The 22,415-nt window shown below is 38.4% G+C and overlaps 1 protein-coding gene across 2 annotated transcripts in view; it reads right to left on the minus strand.

Moving 5' to 3' along the window:
* The window catches only part of PRKAR1B (protein kinase cAMP-dependent type I regulatory subunit beta), a 248,302-nt gene extending 240,608 nt beyond the window's left edge, over positions 1–7,694 (minus strand). The window contains exons 1-2 of one of the 2 annotated variants that reach the window (XM_020977318.2): positions 7,497–7,694; positions 5,529–5,713 (exon numbers count right to left, since the gene is read on the minus strand). In XM_020977318.2, coding sequence (XP_020832977.1) covers positions 5,529–5,705 — 177 coding nt within the window. In that variant the 5' untranslated portion in view covers positions 5,706–5,713; positions 7,497–7,694. Of the gene's footprint in view, positions 1–3,657; positions 3,677–5,528; positions 5,714–7,496 lie in introns of those variants that run through there. The other variant, XM_078152905.1, reaches the window with a different exon arrangement.
* Positions 7,695–22,415: the final 14,721 nt, after the last annotated feature.

Genomic DNA, 22,415 nt, shown 5'->3' on the forward strand with positions numbered 1-22,415 from the left:
TAATTAAAGGAAATTCTAAATTTCAGTTAGAGGTCAATAAAAATAAAGATGTAATTTTTCCCTCATTCAAATGCAAAGGCCCCTTGAAATTTATCCACAGACTCCAAGTTAATAACCCCTGTTACACTATTTTCTTGTTCAAAACAAGTAATGAATTTGAAAGCCATTGTATAAAGATCTTGGGAAAAACTAAAATATAAATAAAGTCTAGTTAACATCAAGAGATCCTCCATAACCCTGTATGATAATCCAAAAATTCTTTGATTCTTCTGGTCCTGTCCCCTATTAAAACTGGCTCTCTCCTCTCTGGACAATCCCTTTTATAGCCTTTTCTCGCAATTTCTAGAAGCTTCCACACTTACACAAGGAGGCTATCCAATCTCTGTGCCTGTGACATCATGAAAAACCAATCAAATTGAGCTGGAGCTACAACTGGGCGGTCCTTTTCCTCCTCAAACTGCCCTGCCTGTATATGATCTGGCTTTGGTGTGGAGGTGTTGGAGACCTGCTACGCTCCTCCTGCTCCTGTTTCCACTCCTGAATGTGCATTTCAATCTTCAACCTTTAAGCTTTCCCTTATGAAAATTATGACAGACCCATAATAAAAGCCTATTGCTTTAATCATATAAAAGCCTATTGCTTTAATCATGTAAAGGCCTAACTGATTCTTTTGCAAACTTCCCTTCAGTCTCAAAATGGTTGGAAGGGGCTGTGACTTCTTGATGGAAGAGATTACCTCTTCTCTTTACCATTTTCTCCACATGCTTTGAATCCAGTTTTACCATTTGTGGGAGAAGGAGTATTCTTTAGGGTCAGGATAGGGTCCAGACCTGTAATTTTAGCAATAAAAGGAATTCCTGAATGAAGACACTCCCTCTACAAACACAGGTCAGTACCTTCTTCACAATTCATAGTTTTAGAGGGTTGCCTTGAACACTGAAAGTTTAAGTGACTTGCCTAGGGTCACAGAGCCAGTCTTCAAGGTTTTCCTGGTTATAAGGCCAGTTCTATCCACCTACACCACAAAGGCCTCAAACTCCACTTGGCATCTACTTCAAGAAGCCATGATAATGTGAGAGGTTTAAAATACATATCTTCCTCCATTCAATGGCAATAAACCTTCAACTAATCAGGACTTTTTTGGAAGCTTACCAATCCTCTTTCCTTTTCTGGTTCCATATCAATTTTCATTAAGAAGAATTAAAGTACAAATGTTCTCTTTTAGTTTTTCAGGAATCTCAACCTTTGTCAATTTTTCATCCAAAAATTCCTTTTGCTGACCATGTATCTATTAAAACAAATCTTAATATAGAACTCAATTTAAGTCACCAAAGAAGAAAGAATTATAAATATAGCATATGGCCCAAGACTTAACTAACACTAAATAGCTCCTGAATGGCACCATAAACAAAGTCATTTTCAAAAATCCTTTCATCATTAAGTTATGTAGAAGCAAGTTGAGAAAGGGGGAAAAAAGGATAATGGGCAACCCAGTCAACTGAATAAGAGAGACCAGCTCTCCAAGTTGAATAAATCCTCATGAAAATTTTCCTAAAAATTCATTCCTTTGGAAAGATCATTTCTCTACTACATGTAAAATGTTGACCAACTGTTCAATGTATGCCATAAAAAAAGAATGTAAAGATCCCAAAGGAAGTTTTTCATTCAACTTAATCTAATATCTCCAATGTTTCACGTAATAATAATGACAACAAGTATTTATATAGCACTTTAAGGTTTGCAAAGCACTGTATATATGTTACCTCATTTGATCCCCACAATAATCCTGTGAAGTATTATTAGGTACTATTATTACCCCTATTGTGCAGATGAGGAAGCTGAGGCTGAGAGAAGTCAAATAATTTGCACAAGGTTACACAGATCTTGCATCCATCACCACACTCTCAGAATGCAGGCAGGTAGTATGCTTCATTATTGGTCCTTTGTAATCATAATTGGTTATTGCATTGAACAGAGTTCTTAAGCCTTTTAAAGTTGATTTGTCTCCCATAAATTTTTTCAAATTCTCCCATAGGAGTCTTCCTGACTCCAAGGCCAGTATTCTTACCTACTGAGCCACATAGCTGAACAGTTGCTCAAAATTTCCATAAAACCACTCCTAGAATTTCGTCTTTTTGGAAAACTGATACGGTGGGCATTAAGAGATTATCATCAGGGAAATGAGCAATTATGGAGATATAGCTCCAGATAATAGAAATAGATATAACTAAAACCGAGGTGGGTAAATAAAGATGTGAGTACAAGGGACAACAGACAGTCAAGAGGGCTACACTGGCACCTATATTTTTAGGAAAAAGACTTAGTGGAAAGCTTTAAGAACACTGGACAGATCTACGAAAAAGCTATGGGACACAATCAATTTTGAAAGGCCTAAGAACTCTGATCAATATAATAACCTATCATATTTCTAAAGGACCAATGAGGAAGCATGCTAGCTACCACTGTCTAGCAGAACAGTGATGTTTCAAGAGGCAAAACAAAGCATGATTAATGAGAGAAGTTGTTTTACTTAACTATGCATATATGTTAGAAGGATTTTATTTTTCCTCAATGGGAGGGGAGTAGGAGATGAAGAAAATAAATACTTGCTAAATGCTTGTTAATGGGGGAAAAAAAAACATTTTTTAAATCTGTGGGAAAATATGGACCAGTATCAAATCCACAGATTGAGAAGGCTTGGATGGATTTTCCTTTACCCAAATGGAGAGAATATGCAAATCAATGTGATCAGAGACCCATAGTAATGAAGAAAAATTACATCAATTCATTAACCAATTCATATACAACTACAAGAGTCACTTTCACTTTAGTTAATGAAGTGGTTCTAATTAGAAATTGGTTGCCATCATTGGTGAGTTTCCCTGAGAACATGCTTACCTGAGTGAAGAACAGACAACCAAATAATCTTCTTTTAAAGGAAAAAAAAAGCAAAATCCTTTCATCATGCATTAGTTAGGGTACAGTAAACTATCTAACATAATTTCTCATTTTCTATGCCTTGCAAAGGTTTGTTCAACACTAATAATCATTAGAATATCCACACATTCAACACTGGCCATCAACATAGTATAGTGCTCCATGTTTAACCATTACCTTTCAGAAATGCCCTTGGTTCTCTGAATGGTATAGTATTTTCATAAAAAATCTCTGTATGAAATGTAGAGTTACACCTCATTGGTATAGATACAAGCAAGTATATTCACGCCACCAAGTCAGGCAAATAGTCATGCAACTGATCAGGTTGGAAAATCACATTTAAACAAAGAACTGATAAAAAGATATCTACAATCTTCTGAAAGACAAATCTCAACAGGAAAAATTGCCTTTGTCCCCAGTGATGGTATTAGGTCCCAAAAAATGAGTAATATTTTAATTTTAAACATTTCTTAATAAGAAGACTAGACAATAGTTATTTATCTTGATCTAGCTTCAGATCATACAGATTTGACAGAATTGAAGTACTCCAACTGTCTCCCGAAGGTTATACCCTATTATACCTACCTCATTTTCACAAGCAGTTATCCTAGTCTCTACAGAAAGAAAAAAACTAGCTCACCCAGTTGCCTGCCACTGCCCCATCATGATATATCTGCCTCTGAACAAAGCTAAATCGTTTTCATAAACCTTAACTCTTACCATCAGGGTCCTTCTTAAGAAGTCTTCTTCACTGCAGCCAGTATATTACTGATAAGACTACTCCGCTTTGGTTACATGCCTTACCCATGAAACCTGACACCTTCTCTAAAATGGACTTCAAAGTAGGTAACCTTTTCCTGATTCTAATACAGCAAATGTTTCATATACACACTTTAGACTATAGTGCAGAGATTTCAATATGTAAATAACGGAATTCTGCAAGGACCCTAATGGTCTCCTAGTTGACGCCAGGCAGTGAATATATAATAGAACATTATGAAAAGCTAATTAATGAGTGTTGGGGTTTATGCATAAATCAGTTCAATTAACTTCAGTCTCTGTGGTATTGAGATTTGAAGTGGGAAATGGTTAATGGTGATAGCCCTATAACATTACCTACCTGTCTCTTCCTTTCTGGTTCTGAAGGGCATGAGAATATACCCTACAAAAACCTAGAGTGGAAAACATCTTCAATCCCCCTTCTTGAAGGGATTTCAGGAGAGAATCTTTGAGCCACAGCTTTGGCTTTCAATATAAGCAGTCACCTACCTGGTGTGATTTACAGGGTCATTGGAAAGCCCTCCCACCCCCATTCAAAAATCTTCCCCAATGGCTTGCCAAAAAGGCCAAAATTCTTTCATTCTTTCATTTGGTGAAAAGAACTGTTTAAATCTAGAAACAAAAAAATGCAAATGCTACCAAAAGGGTAAATAACCTCTAGTAACAGGTATGCCTGGATTTATTTATCAGATAAACAAGAAAAGCATCTGAGGCTCTGAGGGCATGGGACCTAGGACAAATTTTAATGGTGGGATGTAAAGGAAAGGAGGAATTTAGAACATGGGCACTACGTGGGGAAAGATTTGGGACTGCAGTAGGAAACCTGGACAACTATGTGACTGCATGAAAACACAGAGATATGAGGGAAGGTATCAAAAGTTAGAAAGAACACAAAAGGCAGTGATGAGGCCTTGCTACCTATCTTCATACTTCAAGTGAAGAGTATACAAGTGATTGAATAGAGAAGTTGAGGGCACATTCTTCGTTCTCAGAAAGAATATCTAGGGATATGTAGTTCCTTCATCACTTTTCACCCCCTATGAATTGAGGGAGCAGGATCCTCATTCTCCTTGAGAAAGAGAGAAATGGTGGTGGGGTTCTTCAAGTAGAGTATGAACCTTGAGAAATTCATATACACTCTTAACTTCCACTGCATACATATGCAGGAGATTCAATTCATTATGCATCTATTAGCCAATTGCTGTGTGCAAACAATAGATAATAGGATAGGGGATAAATATAATCATAAGCTTATAAGATGTGTTCTGAAATTTCAATTTAAGTGTTTAATTATGAATTTCTTTCTTCTCTGTGTTTATGCAAGCCTTTGGGTTAATGAAGACGCAGGTACCATATACCTAAAATAGTACTTGGGACTGGGGAAGAGGAAGAGGGGTATTCAAATCAATTTTTTTTGAACAAAAATATTCTTTGCAATATCAATGGTCAGACATTTCTAAAGGATTGAAATCTGGTCATCTTGGACATTTTAACAACACATTCATACGAAACACCAGTGATTTCTGAAAATGGCAGAAGGGAAAAAAATCCAAAGGTAATCAACCAAATAATGGTCAATTCGACAGCCATTGTGGCTATTTGCTTCAAAATACATGATGGGTTGTCAAAGTTCTGCACTTAATTGTACAGCTTCCTCAAAGAGCCATTGAAAATTCACAAGCAAAAAAAAAATCTTTGGGCATTTTAAGCTAAATGCCAAAGGGAATTGCAGAATGGAAAGAAAGGTTAACTCAGTATTTTATATGAGTACATTTGTAAATGGAAAATAACAGTCAGTTCAGGCTACTGACCTTTTCTAATTTTTCAAAATGCTCCCGAAGAAATTTCATGGGACGGTCAGGTTTGGAGATGCAAAGGTTTACAATGCACTCTTTCAAAAGCTGTTGAATATTATGCTTCTGGACATAGAGTTCACATCCTTTCAGGCTCTCATCTTCTTCTAGGTTGTAGGAGGAAGAAGAAGCCATCTTCAAACCTTGAAGAAAGAAAGAAAACAAAAGGAAAGGAGAGAAGTAGGAAGGAAGAAAGGGAGGGAGAGAGAGAGAAGAGGAAGGGAAAAGGAGGAAACAAAAAAAGAAGGAAGACAGGATATGAAGAGGGGGAAAGGAAGAGAGAGAAGGAAGGAAAGGAAAAGGGGAAGAAGAAATGGTACAAGATATGCTTTTGAATTTTCTTCTTGGGGATTTGACACTACATTTAAAATATTTTAAACAACTTTTTTTAACAGTTGTGGCCATTTAAAATGGATATCATCAAAATCAAACAGCATTTTCTTCCAAATAATTTAGCATTTAGTAATTCCCAGGAGGTTAATGTGGATGATTTCTGTGAGCTAAAAAATAACTTGTTTTTTCTTACCTCTCTAATCAGATACCTATGGAAAAACAAGAGATTCTTATATTTTCATTAGTTCCTAAATCAAATAAATAGAACCAAAAAGAAAATGCTGAGGTTGAGATAAAAGGAAGCAGTGATGCTTCCACGGGACTACGGCAGATGCAGCTAAGATCACACAAATACTTGCTCTGCACATATGCAACACTCAGTTTTCAAAAAGACTGTTGTGTGAGATGATTAAATATAATCACAACCCACAGCTTATTGTATCAAGCTGTGACAAATCTGAGGAGGAGAAAAGAGAGAGAAGGAAGGTCTGGGAAATTAAATTTTTTAATGTTTAATAGTAACCTATGGAATAAACAGAAGCATTTTCTTTGTGTAATAATCCACATTGTACATCATGAACAATGAAGACAAAGAAGGGTTCTGGGAGAGGTCATTTTATTCATGCTCCTGCCTAAAGACAGAAAGAAATTTAAATTATAATAGATAAGACTTTTTTTTTCTAAGGTTCCAGAATTCGGTTTAACAAGCTTCCATTCCAATGTTTAACAACTCTGCATGAGGTTTCAGAAAACTCCAGTCTCCCACCAACATAGCTTCTGGTTTACGAAGGCTAAGAGAAATTTGGCTCCCTGCGGGTAATACACGAGGATTAAATCTTAACGCCGCAAGAATTCCCAAGGAAAAATCATTTCCATTTCCATCCTTTTCAACACCAAGACCAGTCCCCTACATTCCTTATATTATCCGCAGGGGAAGGGAATGGGAGAGAGCAAAAGACACTTATTAAGAACTGTATAGTAGCTCACCTCCTCCCCGAGGGACAAAATGGGGAAAGCCCTCTGTGGCCTTTAGGTCCCATAAGGATTGAATTATTCTTTTCAATGTCTCATCCCCTGACTGTGTGGGGTGGGGTGGGGTGGAAGGTATGTTTTCAGATGTCAACCACAGATCTCCAGCTTTTTTAAAAATCTCCTATATGGGGGGTGGGGTAGGAAGAAAGACCCTCTTCGTGGCCTGGCGCAAACTGAATTCCCCACCCCCTAAGGCATCCCTCAAACTGGAAGTGGCGCGGAGAGGGAGGCAGGAGGCTCTGTCCAGTCTGGAGAGGCGCCTGGGGCAGCAGCTCCCCAGGCTGGGGGGGGCGGGGGGGCGGGGGGGAGGAATGGACAGCTGCCGGGCAAAGACTGCGGTTTCTGTCCGAATCCTACGTCCCATCCGCAGTGGTGAGGCTGGGATGGGGGCGGGGAGGGGGGTGCAGTGGGCGGTGGTGGGAAGGCAAGCACAGGAGATGGGAGTGGGGGGTTGGGGGGATCAGATTCCCCAGCTTTGATGGGCAGCCGCGGGGCGGAGGGGCAGAAAGCCGGGTTAAGGGGCTGTCAGAGGGGCAAGGAGAGCAGCCGCAGGAATAATACCTGGATGCGGTGCAGCGAGAGGACGAGCTCAGCGGCGGCAGCACACGGAGCAGCAGCAGCAACGGCGGCAGCAGCGACGGCGGCAGCGGCAGCGGCAGCAGCGACGGTAGCGGAGGCAGCTCCCGAGCTCCGGGTCTCTGCACTGCAGCCGGCTCCCAGCCCCTCCTCCCTACAGCCGCAGAGGTTGTACGGCGGACAGCAGGGCGGGCTCCAGCAGACTGTCCGCAATGGGAGGCCCCCTCTCTCGCTCCCTCCCCGCCCACGGCCCCCACCCCCGCCCCGCCCCTCCCCTTCTGGCTGCAGGTTACCTGCGACGTACCCCAATCACCCCCCAAAAAATATTCGCCCCAAAAGTCTCGGGCCTGTCATTCACCAGGGCCAGCCCCCCTTTCTATGTCCCCCCTTTTCCTCTCAGCCATTTCGATACCACCCACCCACCCAGAAAATGTCGCATCCAATTATCCCCTTTTTCTCTGCCTCTTAACCAAAGAATCCTGCTGAAGCCATTTCCCTAGACACTGAGAGGGACTGATGGTCAGGGACAGCATAGACCCAAGGGCTCTGTTCTGGCTCTCACTGAACCCATTCCACATCTCTTATATAGATACACCTGTAGCCTGCTTAGGCCAGGTTTGGCCATTGTCTTCCTCCCAGACAACATACTCACCTACACTTCAGTATTGACAGAAAGAGTACTAGGCTGTGAATTTAGAAAACTAGAATCTAAAACTGGCTTCAACGTTAATTACTAAGTCATTGGAACTCTCTGGGCCTCAGTTTCCTCAACTCTAAAACAAGGGGGTGAGACTAAGATCCCTAAGACCTTTTCCAACTCCAGCATCTGAAGAGTCTTGAGCTGTTCACTCTAGGTCTTACCCCATCCTACTGCATCTCTCCCAGGAAGAGACATAATTGTAAAGTTACTAAACCTAGGTGCCATCAAAACTCACCTTCACCCATACCCCTACAAATGGTGGCCCTAGGCAACACTGCGAAATCTGTAGTTTGCCTTCTCTGAAAACTCTGTGGCCATGCCTTTTTAGCATCCCCTCCTTGTCCACTCATATGCTATCTAGGTTTCTTTTGTCATAGAAGAAATGAATCTCACAAATTAATCGCATGGTCTAATGGGAAGAATTGTGGAGAGATGAGAGATCTGGCTTCAAAGTCCATCTCTGAAATTTACTATGTGACCACTGGCAAAGTCACAGAAAAATAATTATAGCTAGCACTTTAAGGTTTGCAAAATGGTTTGCAAACATTACCTCATTTGATCTCCCAATCACCTTTGGGAGGAAACTGAGACAAACAGGGGTTTAAATGATTTGGCCTGGGTTACGTAGCTAGTAAGTGTCCCAAAGTCAAATTTGAACTCAAGACTTCCTAGTCTAGCATTCCATACACCTAGCTGCCTCAGAATTTAAAAACTGAAGGGATGCCAGGGTCCCACTATACCATACCTGAAAAGTGATAATCCAGTCTCTACTTGAAAATCTCAGGTGAAACGGAATCCACCACCCCTAATTTCTTCATCTGTAATATAAGCAAAATAATACCAGTGGTCATCTATCTCAAGGGTTAATGTGACAATCACAATCTCCCTCTCTGCCCCACCCCCAGCTGCTAATGCCTTCCCCTTTCAGATTGCCCTCACTACTATCTTTGTATCTAGTTATTCTGGCAGTTTCTCCCTCTAAATATGCACTCCTTCAGGGCAGGTGCCCGGTTTTGCCTTTCTTTGTATCCCCAGTGCTCAGTGCAGTGCCTGGCAAATGTTATTGTTGTGTTGTTGTTTAGTCCTTTTTATCCCGGTGTCCAACACTTTGTGACCCCATTCGGGGTTTTCTTCACAAAGATCCTGGAGTGGTTTGTCATTTCCTTCTTCAGATCATTTTACAGATGAGGAAACTGAGGCAAACAGAGTTAAGTAACTTGCCAAGGGTCACACAAGCTCTAAGCATCTAAGGCTGGATTTGAACTCAGGAAAATGAGTTCCTGACTCTAGGCCCAGCACTCTACCCACTATGCCATCTAGCTGCCTGGCACACAGTAAGTGATATTAGAGGCAGTATATCCGAAAGCTCAGATCATCATGAGATGTCAATGAAACTGCTAGTCCAGTCTCAATCTAAACATGAATTTTGGAGTGAATTTCCTCAAACTCCATGCAACACTCACCCTGGATTATGAAAGAATGTGACTGTTTGTTCTTCTTTATTTATGTTTCTTTCAATGTTTCTTATTCAAGGGCATAAAAAATCCCTGAACTGGTTACATATATCAGAGATGTCTGTCTTAGACTGTTAACCCCTAGTGAACAGGAATTCAGTTCAACATTTATTAAGTTCTCCTCCCTGCTTCAAAATACAATGTTCAGTACTCAAGGGGATAAGGTAATGATTAAGTCCTTGCCCTTGAGAATCTTCTGAAAACTGACTCCTTTTGATGGCTATTGCAGATCCTTGTCTAGGCCCTAGGACCCTAAATTTAGGGAAGTACACAGCTGTTTCCATGCAGTCTCCTCAGTAGAATGTGAGTTTCCTGAGGTCAGGGGCTATTTATGCCTTTCTTTGTATCCCCAGCAGTTGGCACAATGCCTGTAAGTGATTAATAAATTATTGTTACTTGGAAAGGAGTTTAGAGGCCATCTAGTCAAAACCCTCATTTAACACATGGGGAAACTGAGTCCCAGAGACATTATTTGTTGGTCCAAGGCCACATAGGTAATGATAGAGCCTGAATATAAATTTGGATTCAATGACTCCAAAGCCAGCATCCATTAAGAGTAATTCTTAATAAATATTTGAGGATGCACTTATGATCAGGATCATAACCACCAACTTCTTTTGGAAGCAGCCAGGCAGTAAAAGAGATAGAGTGTTGGACCTCATACTGGGAGGATCTGAATTCAAATCCAGCCTCAGGCGATTAAAAGTTGTGTAATCCTGGGCAAGTCACTTACCCCAGTTTGCCTCAGTTTCCTCATCTATAAATGAGCTGGAGCAGGAAATGGCAAACCACTCCAGTATGTTTGCCAAGAAAACCCCAAATGGGGTCAAGAAGGAAAGGTACAACTGAAACAAATGAACAACAACAAAAAAGCACAAAAAAGACACAGTAAGTACCTGAGGCTGGAAATTTCTTTTTTCACATAAAATTATCCATTATCATATTGCCTGCCTTCTAAATGGGCTGGGTGGGGGAGGGCATGTTGGATAGAGCTGGAGGAAGAGAGACAATTTGGAACTCAAAACAATAAAAAAATTAATATAAAAAGTTTGAGATCAGATACTGCTAGGCCATCTTCCCTCTCAGTTTGTATGCATGCCTTCATTTTAAGAATTACAAAGAGCTTTATTCATAATGGTCCTATGAGGTAGCTAGTGTGAATATTAACACTAGATGAGGAAAATAAATTTTAACAGTTAAAAAAAAATAGGATAACTCTACCAATACTTTTTCTTTGTGAGGCAATTGGGGTTAAGTGACTTGCTCAGGGTCACACAGCTAGTGTCAGTTGTCTGAGTTCAGATTTGAACACAGGTCCTTATGTTTCCAGGACTGGTGCGCTATTCACTGCGCCACCTAGCTGCCCCAGGATTACTCTAGAATAGGCACTGAGATTGGGATTGGGGGAGAGGGAGGTGTCAGATAAAACTGACTCTAGCCTTGGTTCTGCCACTAACCTGCTCTATGACCTTGGTCATGTCAATCAATCAACAAGTATTTATTAAATATTAAACCTTGGGGATTCAAAAAAAATGAAAACAATCCTTGAAATTAAGGTGTTTAAATTTTCATGTAGGAGACATATATATATATATATATATATATATATATATATATAATACACATACATATATATACACACATACATATATACATAAATAGGCACTTACAAGATACGTATATGTGACACCTTTACCCACATAGTGATTAGCACCCTAAAGATTTAATGCTGCAACAAGGCTAATGTGAAAATATGTTTCGCATGACTTCACATGTATAATCTATACCAAAGTGCTTGCCTTCTCAAAAACGGGGAAAAGAAAGGAGAGGGGGAGGAAATTTGGAACTCAAAAATCATTTTTAAAATGTTAAAAATTGTTTTTACATATAACTGAGAAAAATAAAATAAAAACATTTTTAATTTTAAAAAAGATATAGTGATGCATGTATAAGAGGATATGAATTCTGATTGATTAAGAGAATTCTGAGCCCTGATACTGAGTAAGTGGGGGAAAAAAAGTTTACTTCAGTTTGTCAGAGACATACTCCAAGAAAGGACCGTGAGGGAGATAGATAAAAAGAGGCAAGATACAGATTTTTGAACAGAGGGTTAGAGCTCCAGAGAGACAAACATGGGGGAAACCAGCCCTCTCTCACATCCCTTACCTTCCAGTGCCTGGAGCCCTAGAGGTTACTGGGAGTAGTCTCCCTTCAGTGAAATCGTTTTTTACTCCTGATTTGAATTTAAATCTTATTTTGCTCTGAACTAAAGAGCTCATTTACTCTTGTGTAATTTTGGTATACTCTAATATAGATATAACTTCTTTGATTTCTGCTTGCTGCTTTCTTTTATAAAAACGTACATCAGCTATTCATGATGGTCTTTTGTGTGACCAGCATTTGCTGGAAAGGGACTAAGTAAGCTGGCAAGTGTATGCTAAGGAAAGGGAGGGGGGAGATATCCTCTCCCGTGAAAGGGAGCAGGGAAGCAGCTTTGTTCTGAATCCCTTAGAATCATGCCCTCAGACTAGAGACATTGGAGAGGTAGCAAACAGTTAAATTTCTGGCCGATTATCACTCTTGGAGACAAAAGGAGAGATCATACTCAGCAGTCCTGGATACTGCCTGCCCCTCCCTTCCAGCTAGGCTGCTGGAGATTGCTACACTGCCCTTCTTATTCTTTGCAAAGGTAGGCCAAATCCCAGATCATATTTATCCATGTCATCCACCAGCCGTGTTTATAAATTAATGAGCAACTACATGTGTGTATGTATATATACATATATGTATGTATATGTATATATGCATTATGTATATGTGTGTATATATGTATGTGTATGTATATATAGATATGTATATTGTGTGTGTGTGTATATATACATATATATATACACATATATATATGTATATGTATGTACATAAACGTTTCACATAAGAGCAAAGGCAAGATAACCTTAGAAGGAAAGGTACTAATAGCTGGAAGGACTGAAAAAGGCTTCCTACAGAAAATGGCATTTTAGATGAATCTTGAAGGAAGCCAGGGATTGTAAAAGGCAGAAGTGAGGAGGGAAAGCATTCCAGGCATGGAAGATAGCCAGTGCAAAAGGACAAAAACAGGAAATGGAGCATCATATATATAAGTGCACATATTAATATATGCATAAGTATATGTACCCATGTATACATATATGTGTGTATGTTACATATGCATGTATGCTCCACTGAAGTCTTATTATTCTGATGCCACATCATGGCACCAAGATGATCCTAGGTTAATGAAGACTGTATCAGACAAGTATGAGTTCTGGCAGGCACTAGAATGCTCAAAAGACTTAAAAAGCCAACCCAGTGACAGACTGTATATCCATTGACCAGCCCAGCTAAGTTCAGTGCAGTTTTTTTGTTTGTTTGTTTTAGGCAATTGGGGTTAAGTGACTTGCCCAGGGTCACACAACTAGTAAGTGTCAAGTGTTTGGTCTGAGGTCTTATGTGAACTCAGGTCCTCCTGACTTCAGGGCCAGTGCTCTATCCACTGCGCCACCTACTTGCCCATCAGTGCAGCTTTTACTGCACAGTAATGATTGTGTTCGCCAGAGCAACTCTCAAAGACCACCTTCAGAAGTGTACAGAGATTATGCTCTGCATCTGAAGAGGCACTACACACAGAGAAGAAATCACAGATCCTTGAAGAATCAAAGCACAGTTAGAGAGACATATAAATTAACATTTATTATTAGATTTAGAGAGGTATATAAATTAATACAGCGTGTCCCAAAAATTTTGATTTAGTTTCAAAATCTATTAAAGCTTAAAAGCACACTTAAAAGGACACTAAGACTTTGGGGACATACTATATATATTTTTTACATATGTAATACTTATACATGTATATATTTAATGTATTCCTAAGAGAAATATGTTTTATTTTCAGCCTTTGTCATGCTGATGTGATAAAATCTTAGGTTTAAAGCTGGAAAAAACTTTAGAGGCTCTCTTATCCATTTCCCTTACTTTACAGATGAGGAAACTGAGGACCAGAAGCATTAAATGACTTTTCCAAGATTGTACAGGTGGTAAGGGACATAGCCAAGATTCAAATCCAGGTCCTCTGATTCCAAATCCATGGCCACTACCTAGTGCACCATTCAACTTTCTCTCAGCACACAAAATTCTCTGTTTTAATAATATCTGGAAGACATATAGCATTTTAAGGTTTTGAAGTTCCTTTATATACATTATTTTATGTGATCCTCTCATAAATCCTGAGGGTAGCCTACAGCATTTATTATCCCCATGTTACACATGAGGAAACTAAGGCTTAGACAGAGAGGGTGACCCAGAATGACTCAGCTATTAAGTGACAGAGACAGTATTCAAATTCAAATTCTCCTGATTCTAAAACTGGGGTTCCTTCTACTATCCCACGCTTCCTTTTATGAATTACTTATTTATAACTTAATTATTCTTGTGGAGAAATCAAAAGTAGAGCACTTCGACTAAAACTATTACTATATCTACTGTTAATAATACTATATTTTATTTTAAGAAACTATATAGTACTTTTGCCCTTCCAAGATTCCAGCCACGTAAGGTGGAGTAGCTAGGTGGTGAAGTGGATAGAGTAGAGGACCTAAGTTCAAATCCTAGCCTCAGATACTACTAGCTACGTGACCCTGGGCAAGTCACAAACCCCAACTGCTGCCAAAAAAAAAAAAAGATGACTTTTAAGGTCTAGCCATGACTTCTCAAAATACTCTTGTACTCTTTCTATGACATCAGTAGCCTGAGGTGTTGAAATTTCTAGAATACCTTAATAACAGTGCTGTGTGGAGCTATAAAATAAAGTTTTGGTTTTTTTAAACAAACATATCAAATTTAAACATCCATAAGAAATAAATATTCCCTCTCCCACCCTGGCATACTTTCATTCCTCCATGCAAGCAATGCTCTCTTTTCTCACTTCTACCTTTCAGAATTCTACTTTCTTCTGGCTTCAGCTCAAGGACTACCAAATCCAAGAAGCCTTCTCTGCCACCTGCTGCTGCCTCCCCCTCACAGCCCTCCATCTGGTGTCTTTTCCCTCTTCATTTATTCTTAATATATTGCATACGATCTTTTCTTGGCCTCACTAACCCCTACATCCATCTATCTATCTATCTATCTATCTATCTATCTATCTATCTATCTATATCCTATCTTTCCAAACACAATAGCAGCTCCTTAAGGTCAGGGATTGTGTCATCTTTTTCTATCTTTGTATCCCTAAATGCCTGGAACAGTGGCCTTCATTTAGTAGGTATTCAATAAATGTTAACTGAATTTATTTGAATTCTGTAGCATAGTGGAAGGACCCCTGGATTTGAAATCTGAAGACCTGGGTTGGGGTCTTCGCAGTGTAATTTGGGGCAAGTTACTGAATGTCCCTGAACTTCTGCTTCCTAATCCATAAAATAAAGATGATAATAATAGATGTAAGAGTATGCCTCTTTATGCTGTTGTTCAGTCTTTCCAGTAGCGGCCAACTCTTTGTGACCCCAATTTGGGGTTTGCTTGGCAAAGATACTGGAGAGGTTTGTCATTTCCTTCTCCAGCTCATTTTTACAGATGAGGAAATGAGGCTAACAGTGTTAAGTGACTTGCCCAGGGTCACACAACTAGTAAGTGCCTGAGGCCAGATTTGAAGGAAGATGAGTCTTCTTGGCTGCAGGCCTAGCACTCTTATCCATTTCACCACCTAGCTAAAGGAAAGTTGAAGCTTGTAAGAGGCTAAACAGAGACCACTATCTTTTCACATTTTAGAAAGGGTCTAAGGCTTTGAAGAGATTAATTGCATATAAAAAGTCCAGCAGAAACAATTAACTTGCACATGGAGTACAAATTATCTCATTCTTTTTGTCTTTCTGCCACTTACCAACATATGACCCAAATGGGAATCTGGGATATATACCGGATTGTTCACTCTAAGTAAGGATACAGTCTCCTGTTAATGAAAGACAAACAACTCTGTGAGTATCCACTGTGCCACCTAGTTGCCCATATACATATATAATAGTCATAATTATTTCTCCTTATATGAAAGTGCACATTTTATTTTGTGTTTGTTAAGTTGAAAAGAAAATTTTTTAAGAGAGAAGAGGCAAGAGATATTGTTAAGGTAGAATCAGTACACCTAAACCACTGATTGGTTACAGGGAGAGGGAGAAAGGAAAAAGTTAAAAATGACTCCAAGTTTTCAGGCCTGGGTGACTGGGAAGATGATGATTTGAACAAGAATAGAAAAATAAAGGTAGGAGTAAGTTGAGGGAGAAAGATGAATAGTTTGGCTTGGATATGCTGAGTCTGTGGTGCTGGCAAGATTTCCAGGTGGAAGTAATCCAGTAGGCAGTAAGGAAGACAAGGCCACCACTCCAGGGAGCAGTCGTTACAGTAGCAGATACAGAAGTCCTCTGTATAGAAGCACTAATTGAAGCCATGGGAAGGGATGAGATCACCAAGGGAAAACAGGCAAGAAGAGGGCCAATGATGGGACCATTGGGAAATACCTCAAAATTGAAATTAACTTTGTCGTTCAAGAATTCCTTCATCAAACCTGTACTTGGGGCAGCTAGGTGGCGCAGTGGACAGAGCACTGGCCCTGGATCCAGGAGGACCTGAGTTCAAATGTGACCTCAGACACATAACACTTACTAGCTATGTGACCCTGGGCAAGTCACTTAACCCCATTGCCTAGCCAAAAAAAACCCCAAAACAAAACCTGTATCTTGAGAGGCAACCATGGTGTAATACAGAATTATCAAACACGCAGCCCACTGGCTGCACTGGGAGGCTGCAGTATTCCTCAATGCAGACTGAACTAGATGAAAATGTAATTGCAAAATATTTAACAAAATATATAAAAATACAATAGAACATATATAATGTTCATGCATGATTTTCCAAGACAATAATGCATTCTCAAGTTAGATATGGTTGGCTTCTGGAGAAAACTGAATGGGGATAGAAAGGAATTATAGCTTTTTTTGTCAGTGGTACATGGCACCTACACAAAAATTGACCATGTACTAGGGCATAAAAACCTCACAATCCGATGCAAAAAGGTAGAAATATTAAATGCATCCATTTCCAATCATGATGCCATAAAAATTACATGTAATAAAGGACCATAGAAAGATAGACTAAAAATTAATTGGAAACTAAATAATATAATTCTAAAGAATGAGTGAGTCAAACAAGAAATCATAGAAACAATCAACAACTTCATCCAAGAGAATGACAATAATGAGACAACATACCAAAACTTCTGAGATGCAGCAAAAGCAATTCTTAGGGGAAGTTTTATATCTCTAAATGCTTACATGAATAAAATAGAGAAAGAAGAGATCAGTGAATTGGGCATGCACCTGAAAAAGCTAGAAAAAGAACAAATCAAAAATCCCCAATTAAATACCAAATTAGAAATTCTGAAAACCAAAAGAAAGATTTCTAAAATTGAACTTAAGAAAACTATTGAAATAAATAGATGAAACCAAGAGCCAGTTTTATGAAAAAACCAACAGGAGAGATAAACCTTTGGTTAATTTGATTTAAAAGAAAAAAACAACCCTGGTCTTCCTACCAAATTTTAAGGTTGTTTTTGTTCTCTAAGACTCAGAAATGTTTCCAAGGTAATTCTCAAATGAAAATAATGGGGTTCTGTTGAAATAATGTCTATATTACAAATTACATGTTCTTCCTAAAAACATTATAGATGACTCATTTTAAAAATAGTTATTTTCTAAAAACATAAACAAGTTCAGTTCAGGCCTTGCCCGTTGCTTCTCAACCCCACCTCCTTAACCCACCTCAGTCATACCACCAAAGCCAGCTAAAGACAAGGAGAAAAGGAAGAAACCAAAGCTGACCAGTCTTTTTGACTGTCTCCAAAGCCAATCAAAGAGCCTGCCCTTCAACATAGAATCAGTTGGCAAATGGCCACATACACTCTAGTACCTCCAAGGCACTTTCTTTACACAATTTTCCTAAAAGCTAGAGTCCTTCAGATGGAGAGATACCATCTGCTCCCTACCTCCTTCACATGAAGACAGGTACTCTGCCCATAGTCCAGAACCCCATGACAATATAATCAAATCACAAATAGGAGGAATATTCTGCTTTTTTCCCTTTGTCTATACCTGACCTGATTCTGTGGGGATTATAATTGTCTAATCTGCAAGAAAAACCATGGAGGCAGAGCTCTGAGCCAACAGCATTTGACTAAAGGGCCCATGGTCCCCTCTAATAAAGTGGATCCCAGACCCTCCTCACAGTCTGAGATGCCCCCTTCTTCCAGGGCCTTATTTTTATAAGACTTAATACCAGATTTGATACCTCAACATTCTAGAAGGACTACACAAAAAATATAATCCCATTGGCTGATAGAACTTGCTTTGAAGGTCAAAAAAAATGATACTTCAGCTAAAATTGGTATGTCAGCTTGGCAGGGTGGAGAAGGTTTCAGGTTGGGCAAAGCATGAGGCATGTCCATTAAGTGGTCGTAAGATGGTCATACAATGGTCACCTGCTCATGTTGGACAAGAAAGAATAGTCTGTAGGTACAAAAATAAATTGGGGGATTTTCCAAAGAATCAAGGTATCCCCCCTGTGCTGGTTTTGAATGTGGAATTTGAGTAAAACAGATTGGACATCTCTTTGTCATAATTCTTGTAGTTGAGGAAGTGAGCTTCATAACTGGTAAACAAGTAGTAAACATTACTTTAAAGTTTGAGGCTCATTATTAAGACCTACTTATAAGAGCCTGTCTTATCAAATTATAAAGTATGTAAAATACAAAAATGATTCATATTGATTCAAGTAGAGTAGGGGATCCAAAGGAATCATTTCTCACCATTTTCCAAGTTACAATTCTACCATGTGAATGCTATGTGACCTTCAGATAACAATCCCTCTATGCTGTATTTTCTTCACTTGTGAAAATTGAAGTATGGTATTAGATAAGTTCTTTTCTAGCTCTAGAACTCTGTTTAGTTGTAAAAGAACTTTTAGATTAGGAGGTTCTTGAAGTTTTATTGTCCTAGATCTCTTTGGCAGTCTAGTGAAGTCAGTAGGTCTCTTCAGGATGATATTTTGAAATGCAAAAGATAAAATATGTAGGTTTACAAAGGAGATCAATTACATTGAAATATAGTTATAAAAATAATTTTTATAAAAGATTTTAAGAACCCCTGCTATAGATTATAAATATCTGTTTCCACACAAAGGTATCTCATTGGGTTAATGCTTCAGGCCCTATTCATGCATCTAATTTTTATTTCTTCTGTCTACCACTCACCCAATCTGCCGTCTCTTCTGTCAGTTCCCCCACCACCACCTTTAGTTAATCTCCTCCCCCTCTTACTTCCATGTTGGGTAAGACAGATTTCTATATTCAACTGATTATGTATATTATTCCCTCTTTGAGCTGATACTGATGACAGTAACTTTCAAGCAATGCCCATCACTCACTCTCTCATCTTTCCCCCCACTATAACAGGTTTTGCACACCTCTTCATGTGAAACAATTTACCTTGTTCTACCTCTCCCTTCCTTCTGCACTCAGTATACTCTTCTTTCTCATCCCTTCATTATTTTTATGTCATTATTTCAAATTCACCTTATACCTGTACCTTCTTTGTATATTCCTTCTAGCCGTATTATTAGTGGTATCCTTTTTAAGAATTATCAATGTTGTGGTAGCTAGGTGGTGCAGTAGATAGAGCACTGGCCCTGGATCAGGAGGACCTGAGTTCAAATCTGGTCTCAAGACACATGACACTTACTAGCTGTGTGACCCTGCCTGATTGCCTCACTAAAAAAAAAGCAAAAAAAAAAATAATAAAAAATAAAGAATTATAAAAGTCATCTTCCCATGTAGGGATGGAAACAGTTGAGCTCCATTGAATCCCTTATGTTTTCTTTTCTCTTTTTCCCTCCCTTTTCAGGCTTCTCTTGGGTCTTGATATTGGAAATCAAATTTTTTGGTTCAATTCTGGCCTTCTTATGAAAACTTGAAATCCTTCTATTTCATTGAATGACCATTTTTCCCTTGAAGATTATGCTTAATTTTGCTGGGTAAGTGATTTTGGTTGTAGTCCTAGCTCCTTTGCCTTCCAGAATATCATGTTCTATGACAGCTATGTTTTCCCCAGCCATGAAACCATCTTCCAGTTTTTTTTGATGCTCCTTCTTTTGTCCATAAAAAATGATCTGTTAAACCCTCATTCAAGGTCTTGGCTAGCTAAGGAGGCTAAGACCCCATTTATTGGCAAATTTGCACTTTGCTAATAAATTGATCATGAGTCTCAGTTTACCTTAATTTCAATCCCAACATCTGTTAGCATTCATTTCCCCAAACTACCTTCTTCTATCCTCCACTTCTACGAGGTTTCCAATTCACACACCACATTACCTTATACTGTCTTATTAGCACAATGCTATTAACTAGACAGCAGGCAGCGTATGATAACTTATCTATCAGATGAGCACAAGACTTTTAAAGTTTCATGGAAAGTGGGATCTTAATATCTGAAAAATGAATGCCCCTTGCTCTGTGGTTGATCCACTGTGAAAAGGCTAGAGAAGATGGAACGTCATGTAGAGGGAACAGCTAGCAGGCTATCATGACTAAAATGTTGCAGTTTGTGAAGGAGAACAATATAAAATGACCAAAAAAAAATAGATTATGCCAGACTGTGGAGGACTTTAAATGTGAAGCTAAGGATTTTAAAACCCCTGTGCACTTCAGAAGCTATCTCTAGGCTTCTCCAGAGAGACTTCTTGTAGTGGCATTTTCAAAATATTTAGGTTGTAGAGAGGATATTTACAATTGCTTAACATTTATCCATATACTAGATGATAAGCTCAAGGAGCTTACAATATTATTCATCCTTATATCCCCCATATTATGTGTTACACAGTAGGCCCTTAGGAGATAATTGGTAAATGAATGACCTAGGTGTAATGTATCTCCCAAAGGTACATAGTCCAATTTTCCCAATTTTCCAGTTTCTGTCCAATAGTGAGTCCTTAACTCAGTAGATGGGGTCTTTGTGTTTATCAAATAGTAGGATATTTAGATACATTTTCTTCCATGTGTTCTGTAATCTGATCTATCTATTTCTAATCAGTATCAAATTGTTCTATAATTATTGCTGCATGATATAATATAAGATCTGGCACTGCTAGAACACCTTCATTCCCATTTCTGTTATTTCTCTTGAAATTCTTGACCCTTTTTCCCACCATATGAATTTCTTTATTATTTTTTCCACTTCTGTAATGTAATCCTTTGGTAATTTGATTGGCATGACATTAAATAAGTAATTTAGATATTATTGTCATTTTATTATAATAGCGCATCCTACCCATGAGCAGTTAACATTTTTTCCAATTATTTAGATCCGTTTTTAAATTAGTTGTTTCTAGCTGTATTTATATAGTTCTTGTGTGTATCTTGGAAATAGATTCCCAAATGTTTTATGCATTTTGTAGTAATTTTAAATGGAATTTCTATTTTTAGCTTTTCCTGCTGAATTATATTGGTATTATATCAAAATAATCACAGAAACCCCAAAATGAAAAGTGATAATGATAGTATTTAGATCAACACTTCCCATTTTATACAAAAATTTTCTCCAAATGAATATGTGACCTAGATATAAAAGGTCACATCATAAACAAATTAGAGAAACATAGAAAAAAATTACATCAGACCTGATTACAGAAAATTAAATAAATAATTTTGATTACACAAAGTAAAAAAGTTTTTGTATAAAGAAATCTAATAATGCTAAAATTAAAAGGGAAATAATTAACTGAGGAAAGAATCTCTGTGGTAAGTTTCTCTGATAAAAGTCTCATTTTTAAGATACATAAGAAATTGATTTGAATTTATAAGAAAACACCATTCTCCAATTATAAATGACTTAATGATATAAACAGGCAATTTTTTTTTGGTTAGGCAATGGGGTTAAATGACTTGCCCAGGGTCACACAGCAAGTAAATGTTATGTGTCTGAGGTCAGATTTGAACTCAGGTTCTCCTGAATCCAGGGCTGGTGCTCTATCTACTGCACCACCTAGCTGCACGATAAACAGGCAATTTTCAAGGGAAGAAACCCAAGCTAACTGTAGCCATACAAAAAAATGTTCCAAATCACTGCTAATTTGAGAAATGCAAATTAAAAAATTCTGAGATTCCATCCCACACCTATCAGAGGGGCAAAGATAACAAAGAAGGAAAATGATAAATATTGGAGTAACTGTGGAGAAAATTTGATGCATTACTGGTAGACCAGTGAATGGGTACAACCATTCTGGAAAGCAATTTGGAATTATACACAAAAAAAGTTACTAAACTGTGATTCCCCTTTGACCCAGCTATACTACTCCTAGGTCTATACCCAAAAGAGATAAAAGAAAGAGGAAAATGTACAAAAATATTCATAGCATCTCTTTATTTTGGTGACAAAAAACTGGAAACTAAGGGGATGTCAATCAATTGAGGAAAGGGTGAATAAGTTGTGAATGTGATGAAGTATTATTGTACTGTAAGAAATGAGGAAATAAGTGATTTCAAAAAGACATGGTGCAGAACTGATGAAGAGGGAAGTGAGCAGAACCAGAAGATATAAAAAAAAATAGATGCCATAATAT

Source organism: Phascolarctos cinereus, unplaced genomic scaffold (assembly GCF_003287225.1).
Source record: "Phascolarctos cinereus isolate Bilbo 61053 unplaced genomic scaffold, phaCin_HiC Scaffold_4;HRSCAF=312, whole genome shotgun sequence".
NCBI classification, from domain to species: Eukaryota; Metazoa; Chordata; class Mammalia; order Diprotodontia; family Phascolarctidae; genus Phascolarctos; species Phascolarctos cinereus.